This window comes from Lagopus leucura, unplaced genomic scaffold (assembly GCF_019238085.1).
Source record: "Lagopus leucura isolate 7727_CA_CO unplaced genomic scaffold, USGS_WTPT01 Super-Scaffold_100001, whole genome shotgun sequence".
NCBI classification, from domain to species: domain Eukaryota; kingdom Metazoa; phylum Chordata; class Aves; order Galliformes; family Phasianidae; genus Lagopus; species Lagopus leucura.
This window is the reverse complement of record NW_024962262.1, coordinates 60010907-60033190: the sequence shown is the minus strand read 5'-3', so window position 1 is coordinate 60033190 and position 22284 is coordinate 60010907. Positions and strand designations below refer to the sequence as shown.

Sequence of the window (22284 nt, the reverse complement as noted above, 5' to 3'; positions counted from 1 at the left end):
TGTAGTGTGGCAGATGGAACTGATTTTAAAACAAAAATATAACCGCGTTTTTTGAGAGAAAAAGACATTTGTCATAAACAGATTCCTCATATATGCCATATATCTTCATAAAAACTTCCTTTTCTGGATCACATGGGAAACCTACTATAAAACTCATTTCAGAATGTCAAGGAGCTGACACTATTTTCTGAATCAAATTTTAAATTGGTTCTGTTAACAGCCCTTCATTCTGAAAGGATTGCTGCTTGCCCTAAAGGCCTGCATAAGGGCAGAAAGAGGTGAGAGGTGTATATCTGCCTTCCAGCTATCCATATTTGATGGCTAGGGCAACTGCAGCTCGCAGGGGACAGACAGCATTCAGAGATGGGGAACATAGCCCTGTGTTGCTATTCTGGGTGCTGCTCCGGGGAAGTCATCTGCAGCAAATGACTGTCATATGTCCAAACCTCTTTTTGCCTTTCTTAGTTTAGTGCAAAGCAGCTAGGTTCAAATGTTGATATGCATTTGCAAAAATATTCTATTCTAATCACATATTATCACTATCACTATCACTAATATTATCACATATTAGACATATTCTAATCACACAGCAAAGAGTTTCATTCTGTGACTATCTGGAAGCCCTACTTTACACAGTAGTTCTTTTAAGTTGAAAGCTGAATAGAGAATTATGACAACTGGTGAATGGAAACCTAGTTGAATGGAAACCTCCATGCTGAGAAGCAGCCACCTGTGGCCAGATCACATTGATATACTGGGCAGGCAGGCAGTACTGCTCTGCCATAGTCCCAAGCACATCCTAGCATGTTCTCAGCCACGCAGATATACGATAGGAATGGAAACTGGGGCAAAGGTGGGCATGGAGGTGGGACAATTATAAAGTATTGGGTGCTTTTGTTCATTCAGCTGCTTATGAAATAACTTTTCAAGGTTTTTGGCCGTGCTGTTCCTCATACTAATCTTAAATGACATGGTAATATACAGATATAAGTAAATGTTTGAGGTATTTCTAAGCACGTGAACCAATTCCTCTTTGACTCCTGCCCACTTTGTCAAAATACTAAGAGTAGCAAAAATGTTGAAGTTTATCATCTTGATTTCTCTTTGAGCTTAAGAATATAAATAAGCAGTAGCTCTGGAGGATTCTTACTATAAGAATGAAGACTTAATTTCCTTAGGTATTTTAGTTATCTAAATAGAAGTCTTGCTAGTTTACAAGAGAGAGGTGGAGAGTGCTGTAGAGAGAGGCTGTCTGCAGCTCCCTGGCAAAGCGCCACTCCTCATAGCCCACAGCTCTCCTATTTGCTGTCTGATCCCAAGTGGCATTAGCTGCAAATAAGATCCTAAGGGAGTTCATTTCAGCCTGGTGAGATGGAGAATGGGTATACTAACGTGAGGTTTGTAAACAAGGGAAGGTATCAAGTACGTGAAATCGAGTTTCTGTGGGTTTGCTGACAGCTCCCACCTAGTTGCAGTAATATACTTTGCTCTCAGCATCTTTCTCTGTCAAAGGCTGACTCACAGGAAGGAGGTTGCCTCCGAGCAGCTTGTTTGGCTTTTGGCAATCTAGCTGTAGACAAGGAAGATTAATAACAGAGGAATGATACAGAATCATGTGGGGCAGGGAGAGTTAAAGAGTGAGCTTAAAATGCAGTCACAGCATACCTGAGGTTGGAAAGCAGCCCTTGAGATGGTCTAGTCCAGACCCAGCTCAAGCAGCAATACGCAGAGGAAGTTGTCCAGGACTATGTCTGATTGAGTTTTGACTGTTTCCAAGGATGCAGATTCCACAGCCTTTCTGGGCACCCTGCTCCAGTGTTTGACTAGTACAAAATATTCCAGTAATAAGTAAAGATCCTGGTCCTGAGAGATCCTTGCTTTTCTGCTTTTCTAGTTGCTTGACAAATGACAAAATGCTGTGCAGACAGGAACTTGTGGTCTCAATGCATGCAAGTCATGCTCGAGGCAGGAGTTCTGTTCCTGCAGAAATGTTTCAGACTAGTTTTTAGAATGAAAACTCACTACTCTGTATTTACAAAGGCATTTTGGAGAGAAGTGCTCTAGAAAGTGTCAATGTGTGTGGAAGAAAAAGATAAAGATGAAAAGGATAGAAGAATGTCAGCAAAGGCTGAACTGAGTGTATTGTGGATGGGGTGGGAGCAGAGCTAAGAACTTGAGGCAGTGTTGGTGATAGATCCATTAGGAGATAATGGAAGTCTAGAAAGGTCAACTAAGTGTTATTATGCTGTGTCAAGACTTGCCAAAGTGTAGCTTTTCCTGCTAGTGCTCTCCTATTGGAGCAGTAACTCTAGCATAGATGTCTCTGATAGCTGTCATGTGGCCAGCTGGCCCAGCAGACATTGCATCCTCTAACTGGTAGCTTTAAACAGAGAAGCTTTTGCAGCCTTCCTTGTTTTTCTTTAACAGACATAGCGCCCACAGTGGACAGCACCAGAACAATTTCAGTTTCAATTGCCTGTCTTGAAAAATTTCTTCAGGTGATCGTGATACCACTGAACTGTATCTACACATACTCCTTTACTTCTAACAGGAGTATTTTAAAATGAAGGATACATGTGATACATGTATGTAGATCGAAGCTACATACAAATATGAACATGGGTAAAGTAACTAAGAAGAGAAATACAGTTCTGGGATTTGGGACAGGTGGTGTGAATAGAAGAAAACAGTCACTTAAGGTTTGTTCAAAATTAGATACCAGTGGTGCCTTTTATAAATAAACTGTATGATGTATCATTCAAAATCAGCAGTCAGGAGGAGAGAGGGCAGATGATAAATGACTCATTTGCTTGCTTTCTTCTTGAGATTATTTTCTTTGCCAGCCTGAAATAACAGATGTCTTAAAAATTATAAATTCACATCAGAATAATACCGGACAGTGGACAGGCAAAGTGATATTCTGATATCCTGTAAGTATTTTCATTTTCTTCTGCTTTATTGCTTATTGGATCTCAAAACCTAGAAGAGCTATTATTATTGACGAATGACTCTGCATGCAAACTTTCTGGTTCCTTGCTTTTAGTAAGGAGAAGCGGTTTGTGTTTGGACTGTAATCTGCTTTTGTTCACCATGACTAAGCCTTTGGTTACTGGCAAGTCAGTTGGGCTTTGGGAAATAGGAAGACAGCGTCTGTTGTGCTATACATCCAATATCCAGTATCGTGCTTTTTGCAGATATGTTTGATCATTGATGAGAACAAAATTTCAAAGTCCATTTGTCATTTTTAACTGCATGAATTTTTCAAAGATACTTCAGAACGGCCTGTCTCTTCAACTTGCATAAGGGCCCATTTCTCTGAAGCACTGTTCATAGGTGGGAGTCTTGCCCTGATATGTTCATCTGTCCAGATTTGTACTTGAAGGCACCAAAGGACAGTGGAACTTGAGACTTGTTACAGCAAAATTTTTGCAACCAATTTGTTCTTCATAGGCTCCTGCACTTAAAAATATTGAGAACAGAATCAGATGGTAAGTAATTATTCTGACTCAGAAAGTGAACATTTTTTTACTCCCGCTTTAAGAAAAAGGCTAGATACCTTGGTGAATATTTTATCATTCATGTGGATCTCTGTGCTGAGTGAAAGCACTGAAGTGGAAAATGAAGGAATGATAGTTGTGCAGTGATTGCCAGCACTCATTGCTGTAAAACGAGGACAGTGTTTTCTGAGTTTATCTGGAGGCAGTCTTATTGACACTGAGTGATGTGGTATGTTCTAGAAAGGTGTCTTCCTTTAAAGAGGCTCTTTGGTACTATTTTCCTCTGTTTCCAATATAAATTGGACTTTGTTCACTAAGTTATTTGGAGGTCAGAGGCATTTTACACACATACATATCCATTGCAAATTGTTTTGCAAGACCAAGCATCATTTCTGTTAGCACTGATGCCAAATGATCATCAGACTTGTTGTCATTGGTGCTTTGGGTTCATCTGCTGAAAAAGGAGACGAAGAGTGTTGTTTGTTTCTTCCTGTTAATACCATGCCACCATCTGCGCTTACTGCACTCTTCTCATGTGTAAATGCTCTCTTATTCTTTGTCATAACAAAGGGTTGTTTAAATTGGAGTTTCAGTGCAGGCTTCAGTTCTCCTAATGGGTTTTAAGATGTCTAACATCTGTGAACAGTGCAAAATAGGAACATAACGAGATAAACGATCTAAAAGGAGAAAAGGAAATGAATTTGATCAAAAAAGACTGATTTAAGTCATAAGTTACTTACAAAGGTATTTCTGTAAATAAATGACATAAATTACCTCAGAGGCAAGTAAGTTATCAGATGCTTCAGATTTTTTGCCTTCAAAGGCAAAAAAAAAAAAAAAAAAAAAAAAAAAAAGAAAAAAAAAAGTTTTACATATACTTATATTAATTTTTCCTTGCAGCAGATAGGTATGAAATATCTATTGTGTGGTCCTGCCAGAGATACAGAATCCTGGATTTGCCTTTTTTTGTTCTTTTTTCCATCTTAGGTATTGATACTCTGTGTTTAAAGGCTCTCCATATTACTGAATGTTCTTAGTCTACATTTTTCAATAATGCAGGCAGCACAAGTTTTGTAATACAGACATGATTCCTATTAGTTCCTAGGCGCTACATTTTGTGAAGGTGTTTCGTTTAGTGTTAGTAGGTTATTTAATATTTGCAGAGCACTGTATCAGGATGTGGTGTAGCTCTGCAAGGAAACATGCTTTTTCTGCTCACAGCATCTGAAATACTTTGAGCCCTGAGGACAAATATGAGTGTTAGCCTGGAATCTCAGTGGCTTCAGCAGTGCTGTGGGGTGCAGGGCATGTTGGAGAGGCTGCAATCAGGACAGCCTGCTGGTGAGCACGTTGTTATTCCTCAGCCCTGCCAGGGCTTATGGAGCTGTGAATGCCTCCTGCTCCTCTTCACCATCAGCACCAGAGAGGAATCAAATGTGTTTTGTTGTTTTTTTTTTTAAGCAAGATTTTTAATGGATGTTTGTACATGAAATATTCAGGTTCTGCACATAGTGCAAGAGTGTTCAAAAGTATTTGACTCTGAGTACTGAAGGAGTCATTAACAACTTTCCTCCTGTGAGCATACATGGTTTTAATCATTGTTGTAGTTATTTATTGTTGTGTGTCCTTTCTATTCTATAATAAGAAATCCCTTGGGTAAGTCTAATTACCAAAACCATGGCTTTAGCATTTGAAGCAGGGTGCAGTGGCACTGAAGTATACATTTGGGTCTCTCTGATCAAATGAAAACACTGTAGTGACACACAGCAATAGTTCCAGTGACCAATGCAGCAATTTAAATATTTGTATATTGCATTTTGTGTAAAATATATGAAAGGAAAGGTGAATTCACTGACTGTCAGTGAGCTGCAATGGCAGCAAGACATCCATCAACTTACATTTTGGTACATAAATGAGCTGTTGGAATAAGAAACATTTTTGTACACATTCTTCCAAAGTGACGGAAGAAGTATGTGGACTGATCATACACTTCTGTTGCTGTATACAGGTGGAATATAATATTAAACCTATGACTGTGTCATTCTACTGTCTTAATCTGTATATTGAATAGTATTAAGGAATACAGAGGTGGAAATGTGTTGGAGGCAAATTACTAAGTAATTGTAAATCTTCGTGCTTAAAGAAGTGCCAGGAGCATATTAAGACAAGTTGTGTGTATTTATGTTTTCATGCTTCAGTTGTGGTTGCCAATAATTAGGGGGAAGAAGTTACAGGAAAAATGTTTTGTTGTATTGGCATTTTGAGTAGCATGATTGATCTTTTAATTACGCAGACTCACTCCCATAATTTTTCTACCCTCATAAAGATAGAGGGTGTCTACAGGATATATCTACGTGTTCTTGTTTCTGTTACTTTTTTATTTCATTCTTGTGAAGACAAAATTGCATTCCTACAGGATTTCAGTTTTTATTGGTCATGTAAGAAGACAAAATAATAGGAGAACAGTGCAAAAAGACTGGGAAAGTAGGGTATTGCATAGCTGTAAGAAAGAAAGTTTAGGTTTAGTGTGCAGGTGCCAACTATTGTATCACTTTGATACTAGCATGTAGTACATTTCTTGACAGTGGAAGATGCTCCAAGTTTTCTGTTTCCCATTTATGCTAGAGCAGCTCCTGTTCCCTGCTGTCTTGACTAAACCTGTCTTAACATCCAGGGTGACTTTCCTATTCTGCTTATTAGAATGAAAATATTTGTAGACCCTCTCATTTCTTCCTTGACGTTGAGTTATTCCTCTTTTTCCTATCTTTTTTTTTTTTAATGCAGATTATGATATATTCCATTGTGTAGTGTGTGTCTTTGCCTTGGATACTTACCTTGCAATAGCAACAAACTAGAGTTAAAAATTTAACTGGATTTTACAAAGCATTTGAAAGATACAGAAACAAGGTTCTTTTAGAGTGAACTTTACCCTGTATGTGCCTAAATATCTGAGTATACTTGCAAATCTCTCTCATGTTGTTAACATTTAATTATGTTGGTCATTATGGCCAGATCAGGCCTCTAGGGATAGATAGATAGAATCTCTAATGGAACCAGGGGATAATAATTTATGATAAAGGCAGCAAGGGAGATCAAGTAGTATATAACAAGCTGTTGAAAGACGATTGTAACTACTACTTAAGTGCCCTGGGTGTTCTATATATTAAAAATACTTCCTTTTTTTTTAAATGTCTTTATCATCTTAACTCTTTTCCCAACAATCCTGCCATATTTGGCAAGGAAATAACATGCAATTTATGTGAAAGGTGTATACAGTGAAATGAAGTTGTAGGCACAATGGGGAAAAATGCAGGCTACTTATTAGCGTCCAGAACATAAGTCAGTGAACATGGTATAATTTAAAAGATTTGCCTGTAGTGCTTAGTGTGTTTTATTGTAATAAAACTCATGCATTACAAGCAATGGTAGTGTGGCTGGCTTCTGTCTGAAGCACATAGTGAAGTACAGATGCCTGAGGTGATTGGAGGAGGTGCGCTTAAAGGACATCAGTTGTCCAGTGGAATCTTTTAATGTAAGAAGTGATGTACTGAAAATAAGCTCAGAAAGTCAAGGTGGGAGAATTAAGTGAAGCATGCCTGGAATCTTAGGGGAGTTTGACATGAAGTAGCCGGGATGCACCGTAACAACAACTACACCGAATGTTTAAACTAGCTTTTTGGAAATGGTTTGCCCAGCCATTGCCATGCATATTTTTCTCCAGCACTTGAAGAAAATGTGCCATTCACTGCTGACTGTTTGATTTCCTGCTGCTCCTATGTATTGTTACCTTGGCATTCTTGATAACAATTGAGCAAATCCCTCCCACTTAGGGCTATAAGCCTCTGAATGTATGCTCCCTAGCAGATTTTAAGGTGTAAGACCTGCTCTCTGCGAGAACTTAAGGTCCAAGGCAGCCATGAAATAATTGAACATTAAATCTTCTAGGCTGCTGGGTGACCTCATAGCAGCCTTTCACTATCTAAGGGGAGCCTATAGGCAGGAGGGGAGTCAACTCTTTGAAAGGATAGATAACAGCAGGACAAGGGGAGATGGTTTTAAGTTGAAGGAAGGAAGATTTAGGTTAGATGTCAGGGGCAAATTCTTTAGAGAGAGAATGGTGAGGTTCTGGAACAGGCTGCCCAGAGAGGTTGTGGATGCCCCATCACTGGAGGTGTTCAAGGCCAGGTTGGATGGGGCCCTGGGCAGCCTGGCCTAGTATTAAATGTGGAGGTTGGTGGCCCTGCATGTGGTGATCATTGAAGTCCATTCCAGCCTGGACCATTCTGTGATCCTGTGTGAATCATCATGGTCTATCTGGCATCATTTGAAAATGGCACTGTGAAAGAACTAAATTGCTAGCAGCATTCTTGTCACAAACTGCTGCTTTGTCACTTTAATTTGATGAAAAGGAATGCTTATCAATACCACAGAGCTTTGGTTGAATAATGGGAACAACCAAGAAAATCTGGAAGAAGTTCTGTGACATTCAGAGTTTCTCACCACCAAAAGCTGAAGATGCTAGCAAAATGCAGGTATCGTGAAACACTTGCCTCCCTTTCTCCAGCACTGCTTGGAGAGGCTTGTTCTGCCCCTGCACAGTGTATGTGGGCTGGTGACTTGCCAGAACAGAGCCTTTTCCTTCCGTTCTGTTTTCACATTTCTGTTGCTCAGTTTTGGAGGATAGCGATACGTGTCTGATTTGGCTGACACAGAAATACTCTTCCTGCGCTTGTAGAAGGAGTATCTTGTGTGGATGCTGTGGCACTGTTCATTTACAGTGAAGTTGGGGAACACTTGACTGTTACTTTTCAATTTCAGTGCCAAGATACCTTTTGGGAAACCTGCCTTTTGCTTAGCTCTCATGAACTAACCATTTCTCAGGCTTCAAACAAGAGAGACCTAGGAGAAGAGAAAACCAGGAGGAGATCTTAATGCTTAAATGTATATGAAGGGCAGATATTTAGAGGATGAGGCCAGGCTCTTTTCAGCAGTGCCCAGTAACAGGACAAGGGTTGGTGGGCACAAACTGGAATGTGGGAAGTTCCATATGAACACAAGGAGGAAATTCTTTGCTGTGAAGGTGAAAGAGCACTGGAAGGGTGCAGAGAGGTGGTGGTATCTCCCTTTCTGGAGATATTCAAAACCCACCTTCTTTCCTGTGCAACCGACTGTAGGGAACCTACGTTAGCAGGGGGTTGGACTCGACGATCTCCAGAGGTCCCTTCCAACCCCTAAGCTTCTGTGATTTTGTGATTTATTTATCCTTTTTATTTCTTGGTCTCTTGAACTTATATCCCCAGTCACCTGGGCAACCCACAAATAGCAAAGCACAGCATATCATGCTTTTTAAAATGGCAGGTTATTTTGGATTATAGCACTTTCACACTGTTAGCTGAGAAATAATACCAAGTCTTAACGTGAGGAGTGCAATTGAGGGCTCCTCCTGGTGTGTTCTCCTTTTAGCTGAGCTGAAGGACAGATCGGTGTATCACCTCGCCTGCTGAGCTGCTGCATGTCTCCAGCTCAGGGAGCAGCACTGTTCTCTGCTACATGTTGAGGATGTCACAGCTCTGTTGCTGTGGAAGACACATGAGAGAGGGTTTCTGTACAAGTGAGGACTTGTCACCACGTTAAAGCTGCAGAATCAGACCCATTTCATTGGACCAAGCAAGCTATTTCCCCAGTTTACCAGGGCATGTCCTCATTTCACATACAAGCTTCCTTGAATTTGGGATTTATCTAGACTTACGTTTCAAGGCAAATGATATGTAGTTTCCTAGAATTTAAGTATATCTCTTAACAGGAAGGTGATGTCTGCTCTCTCCGTGGATTTATGATATTTTTTTTCATTGAACTTTGTTGCCTGTAATTGTTTCCAAACAAATACTGAAATTACATAAATACTCTAGAGAAAAATGAGTTCCCAGATTAAAAATCTGACTGATGTTCTAAGTGCTCAGTATGAAAGAGATGTTCGTTTTTTGTTAGGCGGTGGTGTTTTATTGCAGGTGCTCGTTTTGTAACAGCTCTCATGACTGTAGCGACATGAAAATGAGTTGCTGTGTTTGTTGCATCCGTCCATCATTTTTGAGGCATATTTGATGCATACTGTTAGCTGCTGGATTGCAAATTAAATCCTGATGATAGATTTTTAGCCCTTGATTAAAAAAAAAAAAAAAAAAAAAAAAAAAAAAGGCTTACTTGAAATTAGCGTAGCAGAAGTTAGATTTGCTCTGTAATATCTTTACGCAGGTGGAGGACCTGTCAAAAAGCACTGATAGTCTGGTGGCTGAAAATCACAGAATCATAGAATGGCCTGGGTTGGAAAGGACCTCAAAGATCATCTGCTTTCAGTGCCTCTGCCATGGGCAGGGTTGCCAACGACTAATATGAACTAGCACAGTTTTATTGCATTCTTTTAGAAAAAAGAGCCATAATTTTAAAAACTGTTCTGGAGGTTTTTTTAAGTTGGACAAAAGTCATTTTTCAAGAGAGCAGTTTTGAAGTACAAAGTTAGTAATTTTGGAGTTCACTGTGTAGGAATCCATTCAGTTTGATTGAAATCCTGTTACTTAAAATGAGGAGAACACAAGCTGAATTGCACAGTGGTTTCACAATTAGAGCTATTTGCACTCATTCCTTTTATTTTGTGATGTGCTACCATTCGCAGGCAATTTAAGTGGATTATGGGATGGAACATGAGTAGTGAGCAGGGTACAGCAGCAATTTATGTTTAAATCCGTTTATTCAAACACTTTCTCAAGAAAGCGATACAAAAAAAGCAAGAGGGTTAAGTAATCAATTGGATCTCAAAACATGGCTGAGGGAATAACTGTGCAATTATCCAGTGACAACTTTAGATCTCTAGAATGCCAGTAGAAAGAGAAAAGGGCTTTTATGGGCCAATTGCAAGTCTTGTCGTGTTTCTGTTCTAGCATTCTGAAACTTTATCTACCATCCAGAAAAGAGCATTTCAAATTTGTGTGCCTTTTTCTCTTTAGAAATTCTAATTTATTGATACAGATATCATATCTGCAGTATTTCTTGAAGCTCATTGCAGAGTTGTTTCTTATGAATTATATGCTAGCTAGTTTAAAAGTCTGTTTCTATAATTTATCCTTGAAAATGTTCTGAATATGAGAAAAGAAACCAAATATAAAGCTATGTGCAAGATCTTGTGTTGGTAACAGGCCCCCTTGTCTCCATGAGATGTTAACTGCATAAGGAAGGATGGTGAATCTTACTACAAGGCATGGGACCTCCTGCTTGTGGCAGTAGAGTAAGTCACACAGTTACACTGCTGAAACATTCCTTGACTTGCCAGTATCACAGTGAGGACAGAAATACTTAGTGCTTCTTGGGCTGCACAGCACATGAAAGACACCAAAGCAAGCAACAAATTTTTAGTGCTGAGAATGGGCAAGGTAATGGCTTGTTTGACAAGAGGTGCTATCAAACCAACGATTTCTGCTGAGGGCTATTCTTGCATCTCTTCCCACTGTAGGAATGGTTGATTTTCGAAGTGATGACAAGCTAAGGGAGCTTGTCCAGTGTTTATCAGGACTGCGTAACTGCTTTTTAACTGCAGTTTCAAAACCTTTTCTGAAACCCTGCCAGCAAGTTCCAATTTTCATTTTATTAAGGAGTGTTTCACATGTGCTGCTGATCCAAAATAGTCACTAACAGTATGAAGCTTAAAAGATACAGGATTTAGACTTAGCTTCGATGAACATGCACATTTTCATTTCTGCATGTGGTTAGGTTAATAGTTTAATACAGTATTTTATGCCTTCCCCATAAAAGACACCATAATAATACAGGCTGTGTGGCAAGCATTCCTGTTGAAATTTGGGCCCACTTTGTCCAATTTTCTGGTGATGATGGTGTGATACTTTGGCTGCATTCTTGGTATTACACTGACAGAAGTGTCTATGCATTTTATACGTATACAATACATTTCAGACTAAAAAAAAAAGATGTGGGTTTCTATGGTTAAACTGTGCAGCTACCTTTTGAGTTTGTTTACAGTTATTTTTTTAATACCATTTGTTTCTGCTTCAGGTTAGACTTCAATAATGATCATGGCTTCATTGATATTCCAGTTCTCTCTGTCTGATGCAAAAGCCTGGCACACTGTGGCATACAGAAGTGACGCAGTTCTCAGTTAATGGTTTTCTCCTACAAGCATACAGCCACTGGTGCTAGGTTGCTGCTCTAAGTCACTTCCAGTAATTACTGCTGTTGTGGGAAAGCTTCATACCTGTTGTAAGACTGCATGTTTTCAAACAAAGAATGAATTTACTGAATGATATGAAGTCGTATATTCTTCTGACTGTGCATGTGTATTAAAATGTGATGGCATAACAATGTCATCGAGGCTTCCATATTCCTTACAAACAAATCTTAGTTATAAAAGTCACAGGAGCAATCCAATGGCTGAAACCTGGAAGTGCTGCTGTGGAGTCTAGAAAAAGATGACACCAAGCTGGGGGGAAGAGTCAATATGCCTGATGGTAGGAAGGCTCTACAGAGAGATCTGGACAGGCTGGATCTATAGGCTGAGGCGAGTGGGATGAAATTCAACAAGACCAAGTACCAGGTCCTTCACTTTGGTCACAACAACTGCAGGCAGTGCTAACGCCTTGGGGAGACTGGCTGGTACACTGCATGGAGGAAAAGGATCTGGGGATGTTGGTTGATGCTCAGCTGAACATAGGCCAGCAGTGTGCCCAGGCAGCCAAGAAACCAATGGCATCCTGGCCTGTGTCAGAATTAGTGCAGCCAGCAGGAGCAGGGAGGTGACTGTCTCATTGTACTCAGCTCTGATGGGGCTGCACCTCAAGTACTATATTTAGTTTTGGGCTCTTCACTAGAACAAAGAAATTGAGGCCCTGGAGCGTGTCCAGAGAAGGGCGTTGAAACTGTGAGGGGTTTGGAGCACAAATGACTGACGGAGCTGGGATTGTTCAGTCTGGAGAAGGGGAGTCTCAGGGGAGACCTCATTGCTCTCCACAACTGCCTGAAGGGAGGTTGCGTGAGGTGGGCAGTAAGCCTTTTCTCCCAAGTATCAGAGACAGGATGAGAGGGAACGGCCTCAAGTTGCACTAGGGGAGGTTCGGGTTGGATACTAGGAAGAATTTCTTTTTGGGAAGTGTGTTGAGGTGTTGGAAAAGGCTGCTTAGGGAGGTGGTGGAGTCACCATCTCTGGTGGTGTTCAAGGAAAGCGTAGATGTAGTTCTTAGGGACATGGTTTAGTGGGCAATATTGGCTGGACTAGATGATTTTAGAGTTTTTTTGCAACTGTAGTGATTTTGTGAGGAGAGCAACAACTCCTCAATAGCAGTAAAGCTTCAATACACTCATAGTAATACATTACTGTGATGGCACATTATCTTGTAGCTTAAACGTGTTTAATGGAGTCCTGCAATCTCCATGATTCAGCTGCACACATCAAAGCAGAGCACTTTCCAGTTCATCTACTTTTAGAAAAGCACAGCAGTTTTACATAACATGTTGGGTGGAGTACTGGAAGCACCTTAAATATTCTTCCTCCCATTGTCCCTCCTTGCAGTTTTCTGGTGTAGTTTCACAAATAAAAAATAAACAAAACAAAACACATTTTTTCGCTCTTAAGATGTTCACTTACCCAGCTTAGTTCTGTTTTTTGCTAGACAGGGAACAGTCTGCAGTCAGGATGTTTTGTCATCTGGCCAAAAGCATTCTAACAGCATGTGGGTGATGAGGGAATTGAAACTGACATATCACATCCCAGGTCAGAAAAACACTGCCAAAATCCTCTAGGAACAGATTGAAATTGGAAATTGGCAAACCAGGTTTAAAATCTTTTAAAATCTAAATAGTACTTCTACTTGTGAGTGGGTTTAAGATGAAGTCTTTGTATTGTGGAAGATAATGACAAAGTCAGCACTAACATTGAGTGTGATCAGGATTTTGAAGTCTTTCAACACTATCTTCCATATGCTTTACAAAAATAATATATATATATTAAACTAGCTGTTTGCCCTTAATTAGGTAAGGTTTGTTTTTCAAAGGCACCTAGTCAGGTTAGTGCTTTTAAGAAGAATTTTTCCCAGAAGTAAGCTTGTAGCTCAACCTTTTTCTTAACATTTGCATTTAATATACACAATTTGGTGATTTATAATTAAAAAAAAAAAAAAAGAAACAAACAAACAAACATACTAGTAACCATCTAGGCTGGCAGTCCAAAATAGCTGTCATCATATATATGGCCTCTTAGTTGTACAGTAGTAGCCTTTCGTCTCCTTGCACGTTAAATTTAGAACTGGTTTCTGGCTGAGTCATATCGCACTCTTGCGTGCCTCACCAGAAGACACTGTGCCTTGAAGCAGTTCCCCTCAGCTGCAGATTTATCTCTGCGAGCTGGAAGGGTGGGAAGTGCAACTGATGGGCAGATTCTGCTGCATGCATAGGAATGTGAAGTAGAAGATTGGAAACTTTTCCTCAAACTTGTCATTTTCCTCACAATAGAACTGCTAGAAAGGGGCTTCTTTCTCATACAGATGTACTGAATTCAATTTCTTTGCATCTGCTTTACATGTGGCCCAGTGGATCTGTTTCCCCCAATGGTTCCCCCGTGCCTGCTCAGCAAGCCCAAGGCAGAGAGGAGTTTATTGGCCTGCAGGGGCTGTGATGTGCTTTACTGTATTTGGAATATTTAAATTTGGCTGAAATATCTTTAGGCTCCACACACAACAAAGCTTGACTCGAGCCTCTCAGTCCCCAGCATAACCCATGCAATTTCCATAGCAGTGCACCTTTAAAATAAAAGGAAATGCAGGAGCAATTTGGTTGGATTGTCTGAGCTGCAATGGTGTCAATATGCGTCTTTTCAAAACAGACCCAATTACAAAACTCTGTGGCCTAGTTTTGAAGAGATTATAAACCATTTAGGTTGACATTTTGTCAAGGAGAGATACAGATGTTTGCTCCAGGGGTGTGTTCTGTTTTTTTTTTCTGTAGTTTTTTGCTTCTTGTGGTAGTATCACAGAACATATTGCTGAACTTGTTCTCTTGTCATAGAATAAACAGGATTTGTGCAGTTGATGGACCTGCTACTGACAGTCACCATGTGGTCTTCACTGACACTAACAGCACAGGCACAAAGGCATTGGTATCAGTAAGCAGCAGGCTCTCTGGGTCCCACTGCTGCATGCACTCAACTGGAGGAGGCTCTTTTAAATCAAGACCCAGTATCCTGCTACTAGAGACAACCACGCTGTTTTTATAACGGGATCAAACATCACTTTGCAAACATCACTAGCTTTGTTCCTTCAAAGTTTTTAAACATGTGTTCATTCTTTTTTCCATTTGGCCTAGCTTTAGACATTTTAAAGGTCAAGCTGAAGCCTCGTCTCACCACACCAGTAGAAAAAGGCCTTTCCAGAGAGTTCATCTGATATGTTTTTGTCATCTGTTTTACAGTGACACTAACTGCCCTCTGGAGGTATTAGGTTCTCTCTGCTCCAGAGTGATGGGCTCACATTGAGACATCCAACTCAGGGACAGCTATGCGAATCTTAGAATAAAGAAAAAATGGAGCTACTTTACGTCTAGTGCTTGCACTTCTAAGCTAGCAGGTTTTGCTCAGAATGAAACTCTCTGGGGAATAATTAGAGAGGCTGGTCACTGCTCAGGACACAGCGACAGTAACCACAAGTAGGGTGACCAGGAGCTGACAATTAGCACCTGCACACAAGGTAGACAACCACAATTGTAGCTTTTGCAGTGTATCCAAGGTGCATTTTTTTCCTCCCTTGGTAAGACCTACACAGCGCCAGGTCCAGTGGCCTCAACGCAGTCTGTAGAAGGAGCAGAGCAAAGCCCAACCTGCATTGCAGCGGTCGGGTTCTTGGTGTCATAGCTTCAGATGCAGTATGCTCTGCAGCAAGTTCTTCTGTAGCTGCATAATGTATTTTAAGAACAGACTGCACAAATTAGGCATGTGCATGTTTTTTTCTAAAAGGTTTATTATAACTGTGTAAATGAAAGCCGACATTTTTCAACAGGGAGACAGATGTTATTTCTGTATGGCTGCTTGTTCCAAACAGTTCCCAACTGCAACTTATAGACATTTTGCTTTCCAAACACTTTTGATGTTGAGCTACAGTTAGGAAATTAAAAAGTCTAGAACTGCAACCAGCGGGAAGAGCACAGTGTGGTGTTTGCCTGCAGCAGGTTACTTACTACAAATTGTTATACTTCTCCAGTAAAATTTTACTGAGCTTTTTTTTATTATTATTATTTCTTTGAAAGTTTCTAAAAGCCCTTGATGACTTTGCAACAACCTTTCCTGATTTTTAAAGCACTAGATTTATTACCTGCCTTCTCACCAGTCAGTAATTTTTCACTACCAAATAAGTCAGTTTATGCTCTAACGTGGAGAAAGATGTAAAAATCTTCATTAATTTAAAAGTCAGGAAAAAAAAAACCATAAGTAAGATTGGAAAATATCTACAATCTTCATTGCAGATTTACTGCCCGATATGGTTTAAAATCAATTTATGTTCATCACATTTCTTACACTTCAAAGTTATAGTGCATCATTTAGATCTCAGATGATGATTAACAGTTTATACTAAACTGTAACATACTCTGCAATAAGTGCAATGTTAGCAGAAGGGAAAATGCCAAGAGAAGACTGAGACTTCAGTTTTTCAGTCTAAGCTGCGTATTAACTGTCCCTGTTGGTCTTTTGTGCTTCCTCAGCATGCTGCCTTTGGAGCCTTTGTGCTAGTTAAGAAAAAAAATAAAAAAATCTGTGGTGCTGGGCTGAGAATAGTATATTTGCAAAAAGGGAGTTCTTCTTTACTAACATTTTTTATACTTCCACTGTTTCTTTAGTCTTCTCTCTTTTCCTATCAGCTCTGTTTTCTTAGAAAAGTCATACCCTTACTCTTTACTGGTGTTTCTTTAGTGTAAATAAAAATAGATGACTCTTTGCTGTAGAGATTCTTCATCCATTTCCTGCACTGTTCAAGAACTGCAGTGCCCAAATATTAACAGGCATGGGGTCCCCAACAGCAACTTCTCCTTAAACCTGAAGGTATTCGCTACTGGATGTGTTGTGTCTTGCTTTAGACCAAAGACAGGAGCTGGTTGGTACTTAAGCCTTTTGTTGGTGTGCTACTTTCAACTTAGCTATTTCTTTAAAGAAAGATATTCAGGAAGAATGGGAGAGCAGAGAGACAGCAGGAGGCTAACAGATAAGTGCAGACTTTCTCAAGATTCTCTGTAGCGGTAATAAAAAAAATTACGGGATGGGAAGGTGAAGGATTCATGCAGTTCTGTTATTAACTTCCAGAACTGTTTATTTCTTGCTCTTAGTGAGCTCAAAAGTATTCTCCAAGAGTGACACAGTATTGATTATTAAATAGTACGCCAACTGACATCTATCACATCAGGCAACGGTCCTTGCTTGACGTTAGAAATCAAAGTGGGAATGTTATCTTCAGGAAAAGTAGCTGCCTTCTTACTTTTGCGCAACAAAAGAAGTACTTGATATGGAAGCTATTTATTTTATTTATGTTATTCTGAGTGTGGCTGTGTAAAGTTGTCGATACAGGTCCATTTTGGTTTAGATGGTGAAGAATGATCAGTCCTTCTGTAGGTGGAGAAAAAAAGCCAATTTGAGCAAGTTGGGTTATATTGCATTATGCTGTTATTATTGGGAGTTGGACTAGATGACTTCTAAATGTCCCTTCCGACTCTAAGGATTCTATGATTCGGTGTTTAATTTTATCATTCAAAACTTGCCACTCTTCCAGAAATCCAGAGGCTGTGAAAACTACTGTCACAGTGCACTTAGTCAAAGGCCCACAGCATGGCAGCTCTTGGAGAGCTCCAAAGAGGAGAGTGCACAGCCTCTGGGCAGCCTGTGCTGGTGCTTTATCACCTGCACAGTACAGAAGTGCTGCCTGGTGTTCAGAGGGAACCTCCTGTGTTCAGTTTATGCCCGTTGCCTCTGTCCTTGCTCTGGGCATCACTGAAAAAAGCCTGGATCCATCCTCTGTGAACCCTCCCTTGAAGTATTTATACACATTCATTAGGTCCCACAGAGTCTCCTCCAGGCTGAAGAGTCCCAGCTTCACAGCTCCTCCTCATGTAAAAGATGCTCCTGTCCCTTAAGTATCTTCATGATAGCATGTTGAACTCATTCCAGTTTGTCTCCACTTTGCTACAAGTCATCCAACTATAACTTAAGTGTATGCCAGTGGATTTGGCAAACAGTATTATGAAACTGATCTTTTCATTTATGTCTTCAAACTGTGATGGCACAAGGGTCAAATTAAGGGCCTTAACGCTTATTCAGAGTATGAATTCAAGCCTGTTTGCAGCCTTCCATCCAAAGACGCATACCAGTTTCTCACAGGAGCCTGGATATCTAATCTGGAGAGAAATCTGGATGATACTGTCATTTCCAGTGGCTGGTTGACTATCAATATTGACCAACCTTGATGACACTAACCCTTCTTCAGGGGGAAAGGGAGCTTTGGGATGAGCTTTCCTTATGTTTTCTTTACTCAGAGGGTGATGAGGCATTGGCACAGGCTGGCCAGGGAAGCTGTGGATGCCCCATCCCTGGAGATGTTCAAGGCCAGACTTGATGGGTTTCTGGGCAATCTAATATGGTTGGCAACCCTGTCCACAGCAGGGGAATTGAACCTAGATGATCTTTGAGGTCCCTTCCAATCCAAGTAATTCTATGATTCTGTGACAATATTAATTCACAAATGTGCAGTTTAAAAATGTGCACGTGAATACATATACATGCATACATATGTATATATATGTACAAAAAGGAATATGTTTGTTTTTTTTTTAAACGTTCATCGGATACGTGTACACCTGTGAGGGAATAATGGAAAACTAAAGATACAAGACGAAGCAATTTGCTGAGACTGTGTTTCTGTAAGAACAAAAGCCACACAAAGTTTTGCAGCCTCTCCCCTACCCATTCATTTTCTGGAGTTGCTTGCACCATTTGTATAGAGCATTAGCTAAGAATCTCAATTTTAGCAAATGCACCTGAAAAGATCCTCTGGATAAAGTTTTCTCATTTTGTCACTGAGGAATTATAATTTGTTGGTTAAATTTTGACTGTTCAGTAATATCACAGAAAGGAAAAAAAAAGTTACTACAATTTGTTTTCATTCAGATGAGGCATTAATTGATTCAGATGATAAAAATAGTTGAAATAAATAATCTCAGAAACCTTTCCTCCACCATCTTTTGACAAATTAATTCTAGATTAATAGACTTAAGTATTGCAAATGCTGAAAATATTTTGCTATTTTGATAATGTTGCATATAATAATGATTATTTTTCATCTTGAATCAATTTGCATGGCTTGTATTTGATATGGAAATTTTGCTTTCATTTTCTCATGATTTTCTCATTTCCTTAATTTTCGCTAGGAGAGAGGAACAGACGAAGAAGATGTCAGGTGGCTTTCAGTTATCTGCCTCAAAATGAGGATGAACTGGAATTAAAAGTCGGTGACATTATTGAAGTTGTGGGAGAGGTAAGAAGATTTTAAAAGAAATATATATATACAAATGCAGTTCTAGCATATCTTATGTGTGCTAAGCTTTTATGATCTTGTAGTATGTTTTAAAGACCTAATTTAAACCAGATGTTTTTCTTCTTTGAAACACTTACGTATCTGTTTCAGGTTACTATTTGGGGTGAAGGGATGTGGTTGTTTGCTTACGCATTTTGTAAGGTTTTCTTTTTCACTATAGCAATTCTGCTGATTTTTCTCAATCAGCTCTTGCTTCTCAGTTCAATGCAGGGAAAAAGCTCAAACATTGTGCCACAGGGCTATTGAGTTTCTACATTTGACAAACAAGGAGATAGCAGAAAAAGCTCTTCTCAGTTTTAGTAAGCCAGCCACTGAGAAAAAGTACCTTTACTGAGTTAAACATGTATTAGAAATGTACTTGAAGCCCTCTGGAGTTCAACCATGGCATTCATCTTCTGTCAGCTTTGCCTGCAAATTTCAGCAATTGCAGTTTTGTGCAATCAGCTCAAAAAATAATAACAACAATACAAATTCTTTAGAGAATCAAGATGTACTTACTCTGAGTGAAAGTGGATGTGGAAAATGAATGAATAGCTCTAAGAGATACCGGGAACAAATTGTGAATGTTTGGACAGAGATTCAGAAAGTTGCTGTGCTTGGGCTAATTTTATTGCTGGATCAAGGAATGCTGTTCGTTCTCCCTTTTTTGTTTCAGTAGAGATTTTAAAAATATGTTGTTGACCTGAATAATAGTACAAGAACCAAAAAAATGCTGATATGAAGCCCTTAAGTAGATTGGATTCAAAATCACCGTGAATAGATTTTTCGTCAACTCTGGTTTAGCAGCAATTTAGGATTTATTAATACTTCTACAATAAATCACAAGATTAGATTGTATGATTCTTAGTGGCTCCTAATCAGCACTTAATTATCGGCCAATTTAACACAGTAATCCAATGGAATTCACTACAATCAAATACAATGACTTAGTTAAATATTTGAGAATGGCAAGGTTCACATGAGGCTTATTTTGTAGAGTGTTGGAGAGGGCATTTTTCAACTCAGCTACTTCTTTGAGGATTTTCTTCCCCCTACTGACCTACTCACACTTTCCATTTACCAGCTCTCAGTGGACAATTGGGATCTGCCCCATAGAGGGCTCTTTTTCATTGGTGTCAGTCAAAAGTGAATCTCAAAATGCCTACCCTGAAACGTGTCCCAGCCAGATCAAGGATCACAGGCTGCTGCCAGTCTAAGAGCTCAAGGGGCTCTTTGATTAGTAACATTATTTATAGGACTGCGAGATAACTGATGTTAGTCAGAAAACTTCCTTCAGGCCACAATCCAACTGAGGCAATCCTGGAAATTTCTCCCAGCCATACAGTTCCAGTACTCCCAGATTGTACAGTCTTGGCTCCTCTCTGATCAGGCCGCGATTCAAGGAGCAGGAATTTCAGGTATAACAGGGAGTGCCTGAGTGTCCCAGCTCACTGCACTTACACAAAGGCAAAAACACTGTTGAGGCTTAGCTGGAGATGGCAGGTGTTCTGCACCACCGCAGGCCACGCCATGAGTAAAGTCAGCCTTTCTTTCCATCAGAGTGATGGTGTGGTCACCTCTTGTCTTTGTGCCTATAAATGGACAGTGCTTATTTCTTTATTTTTACATGACCAATTATATAAACTGAAAATGTAGGGGATGTAGAACACTTAAGGAAGTCCTTTCGGCAGCACAGCTTGTCTAGCCATTCTCCAGACCTTGATATGTAAAGCAATAGTTAACAACAAACAAAATATAACCAAAAGCAGTAAAATCACAATGAGATACAGCATTGTGTTTAGTGCTTCTGTTGTTGTAGAAGACCATCCAAGCAGGACTTCCCACCATCAATAATCTCCATCCTTCTTGATTCTTTGCAGCATCTGATAAATCTCTTCATGTGCAGCACAAACAGTTGGGGATGAAAGAGAAAATGTGTTATTTTTCCGAATTTGCTGTGACTTTAGAAAAACCACCCTGTGCTGCAACAGAAACTGAATGTTGATGCATTAATAATTCTGAATTAGGCAGTACAGGGACTGTGCAAAATGTACACACTGTACCTCTCTATTTTTACCAGGGTTGGGTTCAGTGTTTTAACAAAAGGAACAGGTACTGTGGTTTGAAACATCTAAACCAGAAATATTTTTCTTGACAATTTACGGTTGCAAAGCAAGTAGCCTGTATGTGATTCTCATCTGGGAGCCAGAAATTAATTTTAGCAGCTTAACACACAACACTTGCTCTGTTTACACTAATAATTTTAACTCTGCCATCAGAATCACACATTCAGCTTCACAGCTTCTGGTTGTGTTAACATTTCTGCTCTTGTATTTATGAAAAAGTCTTTTCCAGTAGTACTTAAGGACAAAGTAGAAGTAAATATATATATTTATTTTTATATATATATATATATATATATGTCATGCACACACACATATATATAAAAATATAGGGTATTATTACTTGTTTACTGATAAACTTTTGCTTGAACGAGCAGATCTAATGCCTTGTGACCACTATGCAGTCTTACTTGAGGTCTTGCAATTCTTCCCTTTGTTTTTGTGACTGTTCTTGTAGCTGTTAAACTTTAAAGATAATGATGACTCAGTTGTGTTCCTATCTTCTATTTCCATTTTTTGGTCTTGCTTCTTTTAAGTTTTGTTAACATCTAGATAGAAACCTAGCATTTTGCAAATATCTCCCTATCTCTATAGAACCACTTGCAGCATCCAGCTGCTTCTCTGCCTCTTTCCTATCATACCAGTCATTCCGGGTTCATTCTTCTTGGAAGCTGGGGTTCAGTTTCATACCATGCCTCTGTAAGTAATCAGTGATACTCTTTGCCATCCTGCCAACAATGCCAATTTGTACATACAGATTTTCAGTCAATTCTGGCTTAGCAGGAATTTAGGATTTATTATTTATTATTTTTTATGATAAATCGGGAGACCAAATTGTATGATTCCCAGTGGCACTTAATCAGCCAATTTAACACAGAAATCCAATGGGATTTCCTACAATCAAATACAGTGACTTACTTGAAGGCTCAAGAGTGGCAGATTTCACGTGTGACTTACTAAAGAGTATTGGAAGGATGTTTCTAAATTCAATTTCTAAACTTCAGGGCTTACCCCCACACCAGTGAACTACTCACCCTTCCCTTTTGCCAGCTCTTAGTGGAT

At 39.6% G+C, this 22284-nt stretch overlaps 1 protein-coding gene across 3 annotated transcripts in view; it reads left to right on the top strand.

Annotated features, from left to right (window-relative positions):
* Positions 1–22284, top strand: part of SH3KBP1 (SH3 domain containing kinase binding protein 1) — a 217383-nt gene that overhangs the window by 91690 nt on the left and 103409 nt on the right. For all 3 annotated transcript variants that reach the window (XM_042866909.1, XM_042866910.1, XM_042866913.1), the window contains one exon: positions 18954–19060. In XM_042866909.1, coding sequence (XP_042722843.1) covers positions 18954–19060 — 107 coding nt within the window. The remainder of the gene's footprint in view (positions 1–18953; positions 19061–22284) is intronic.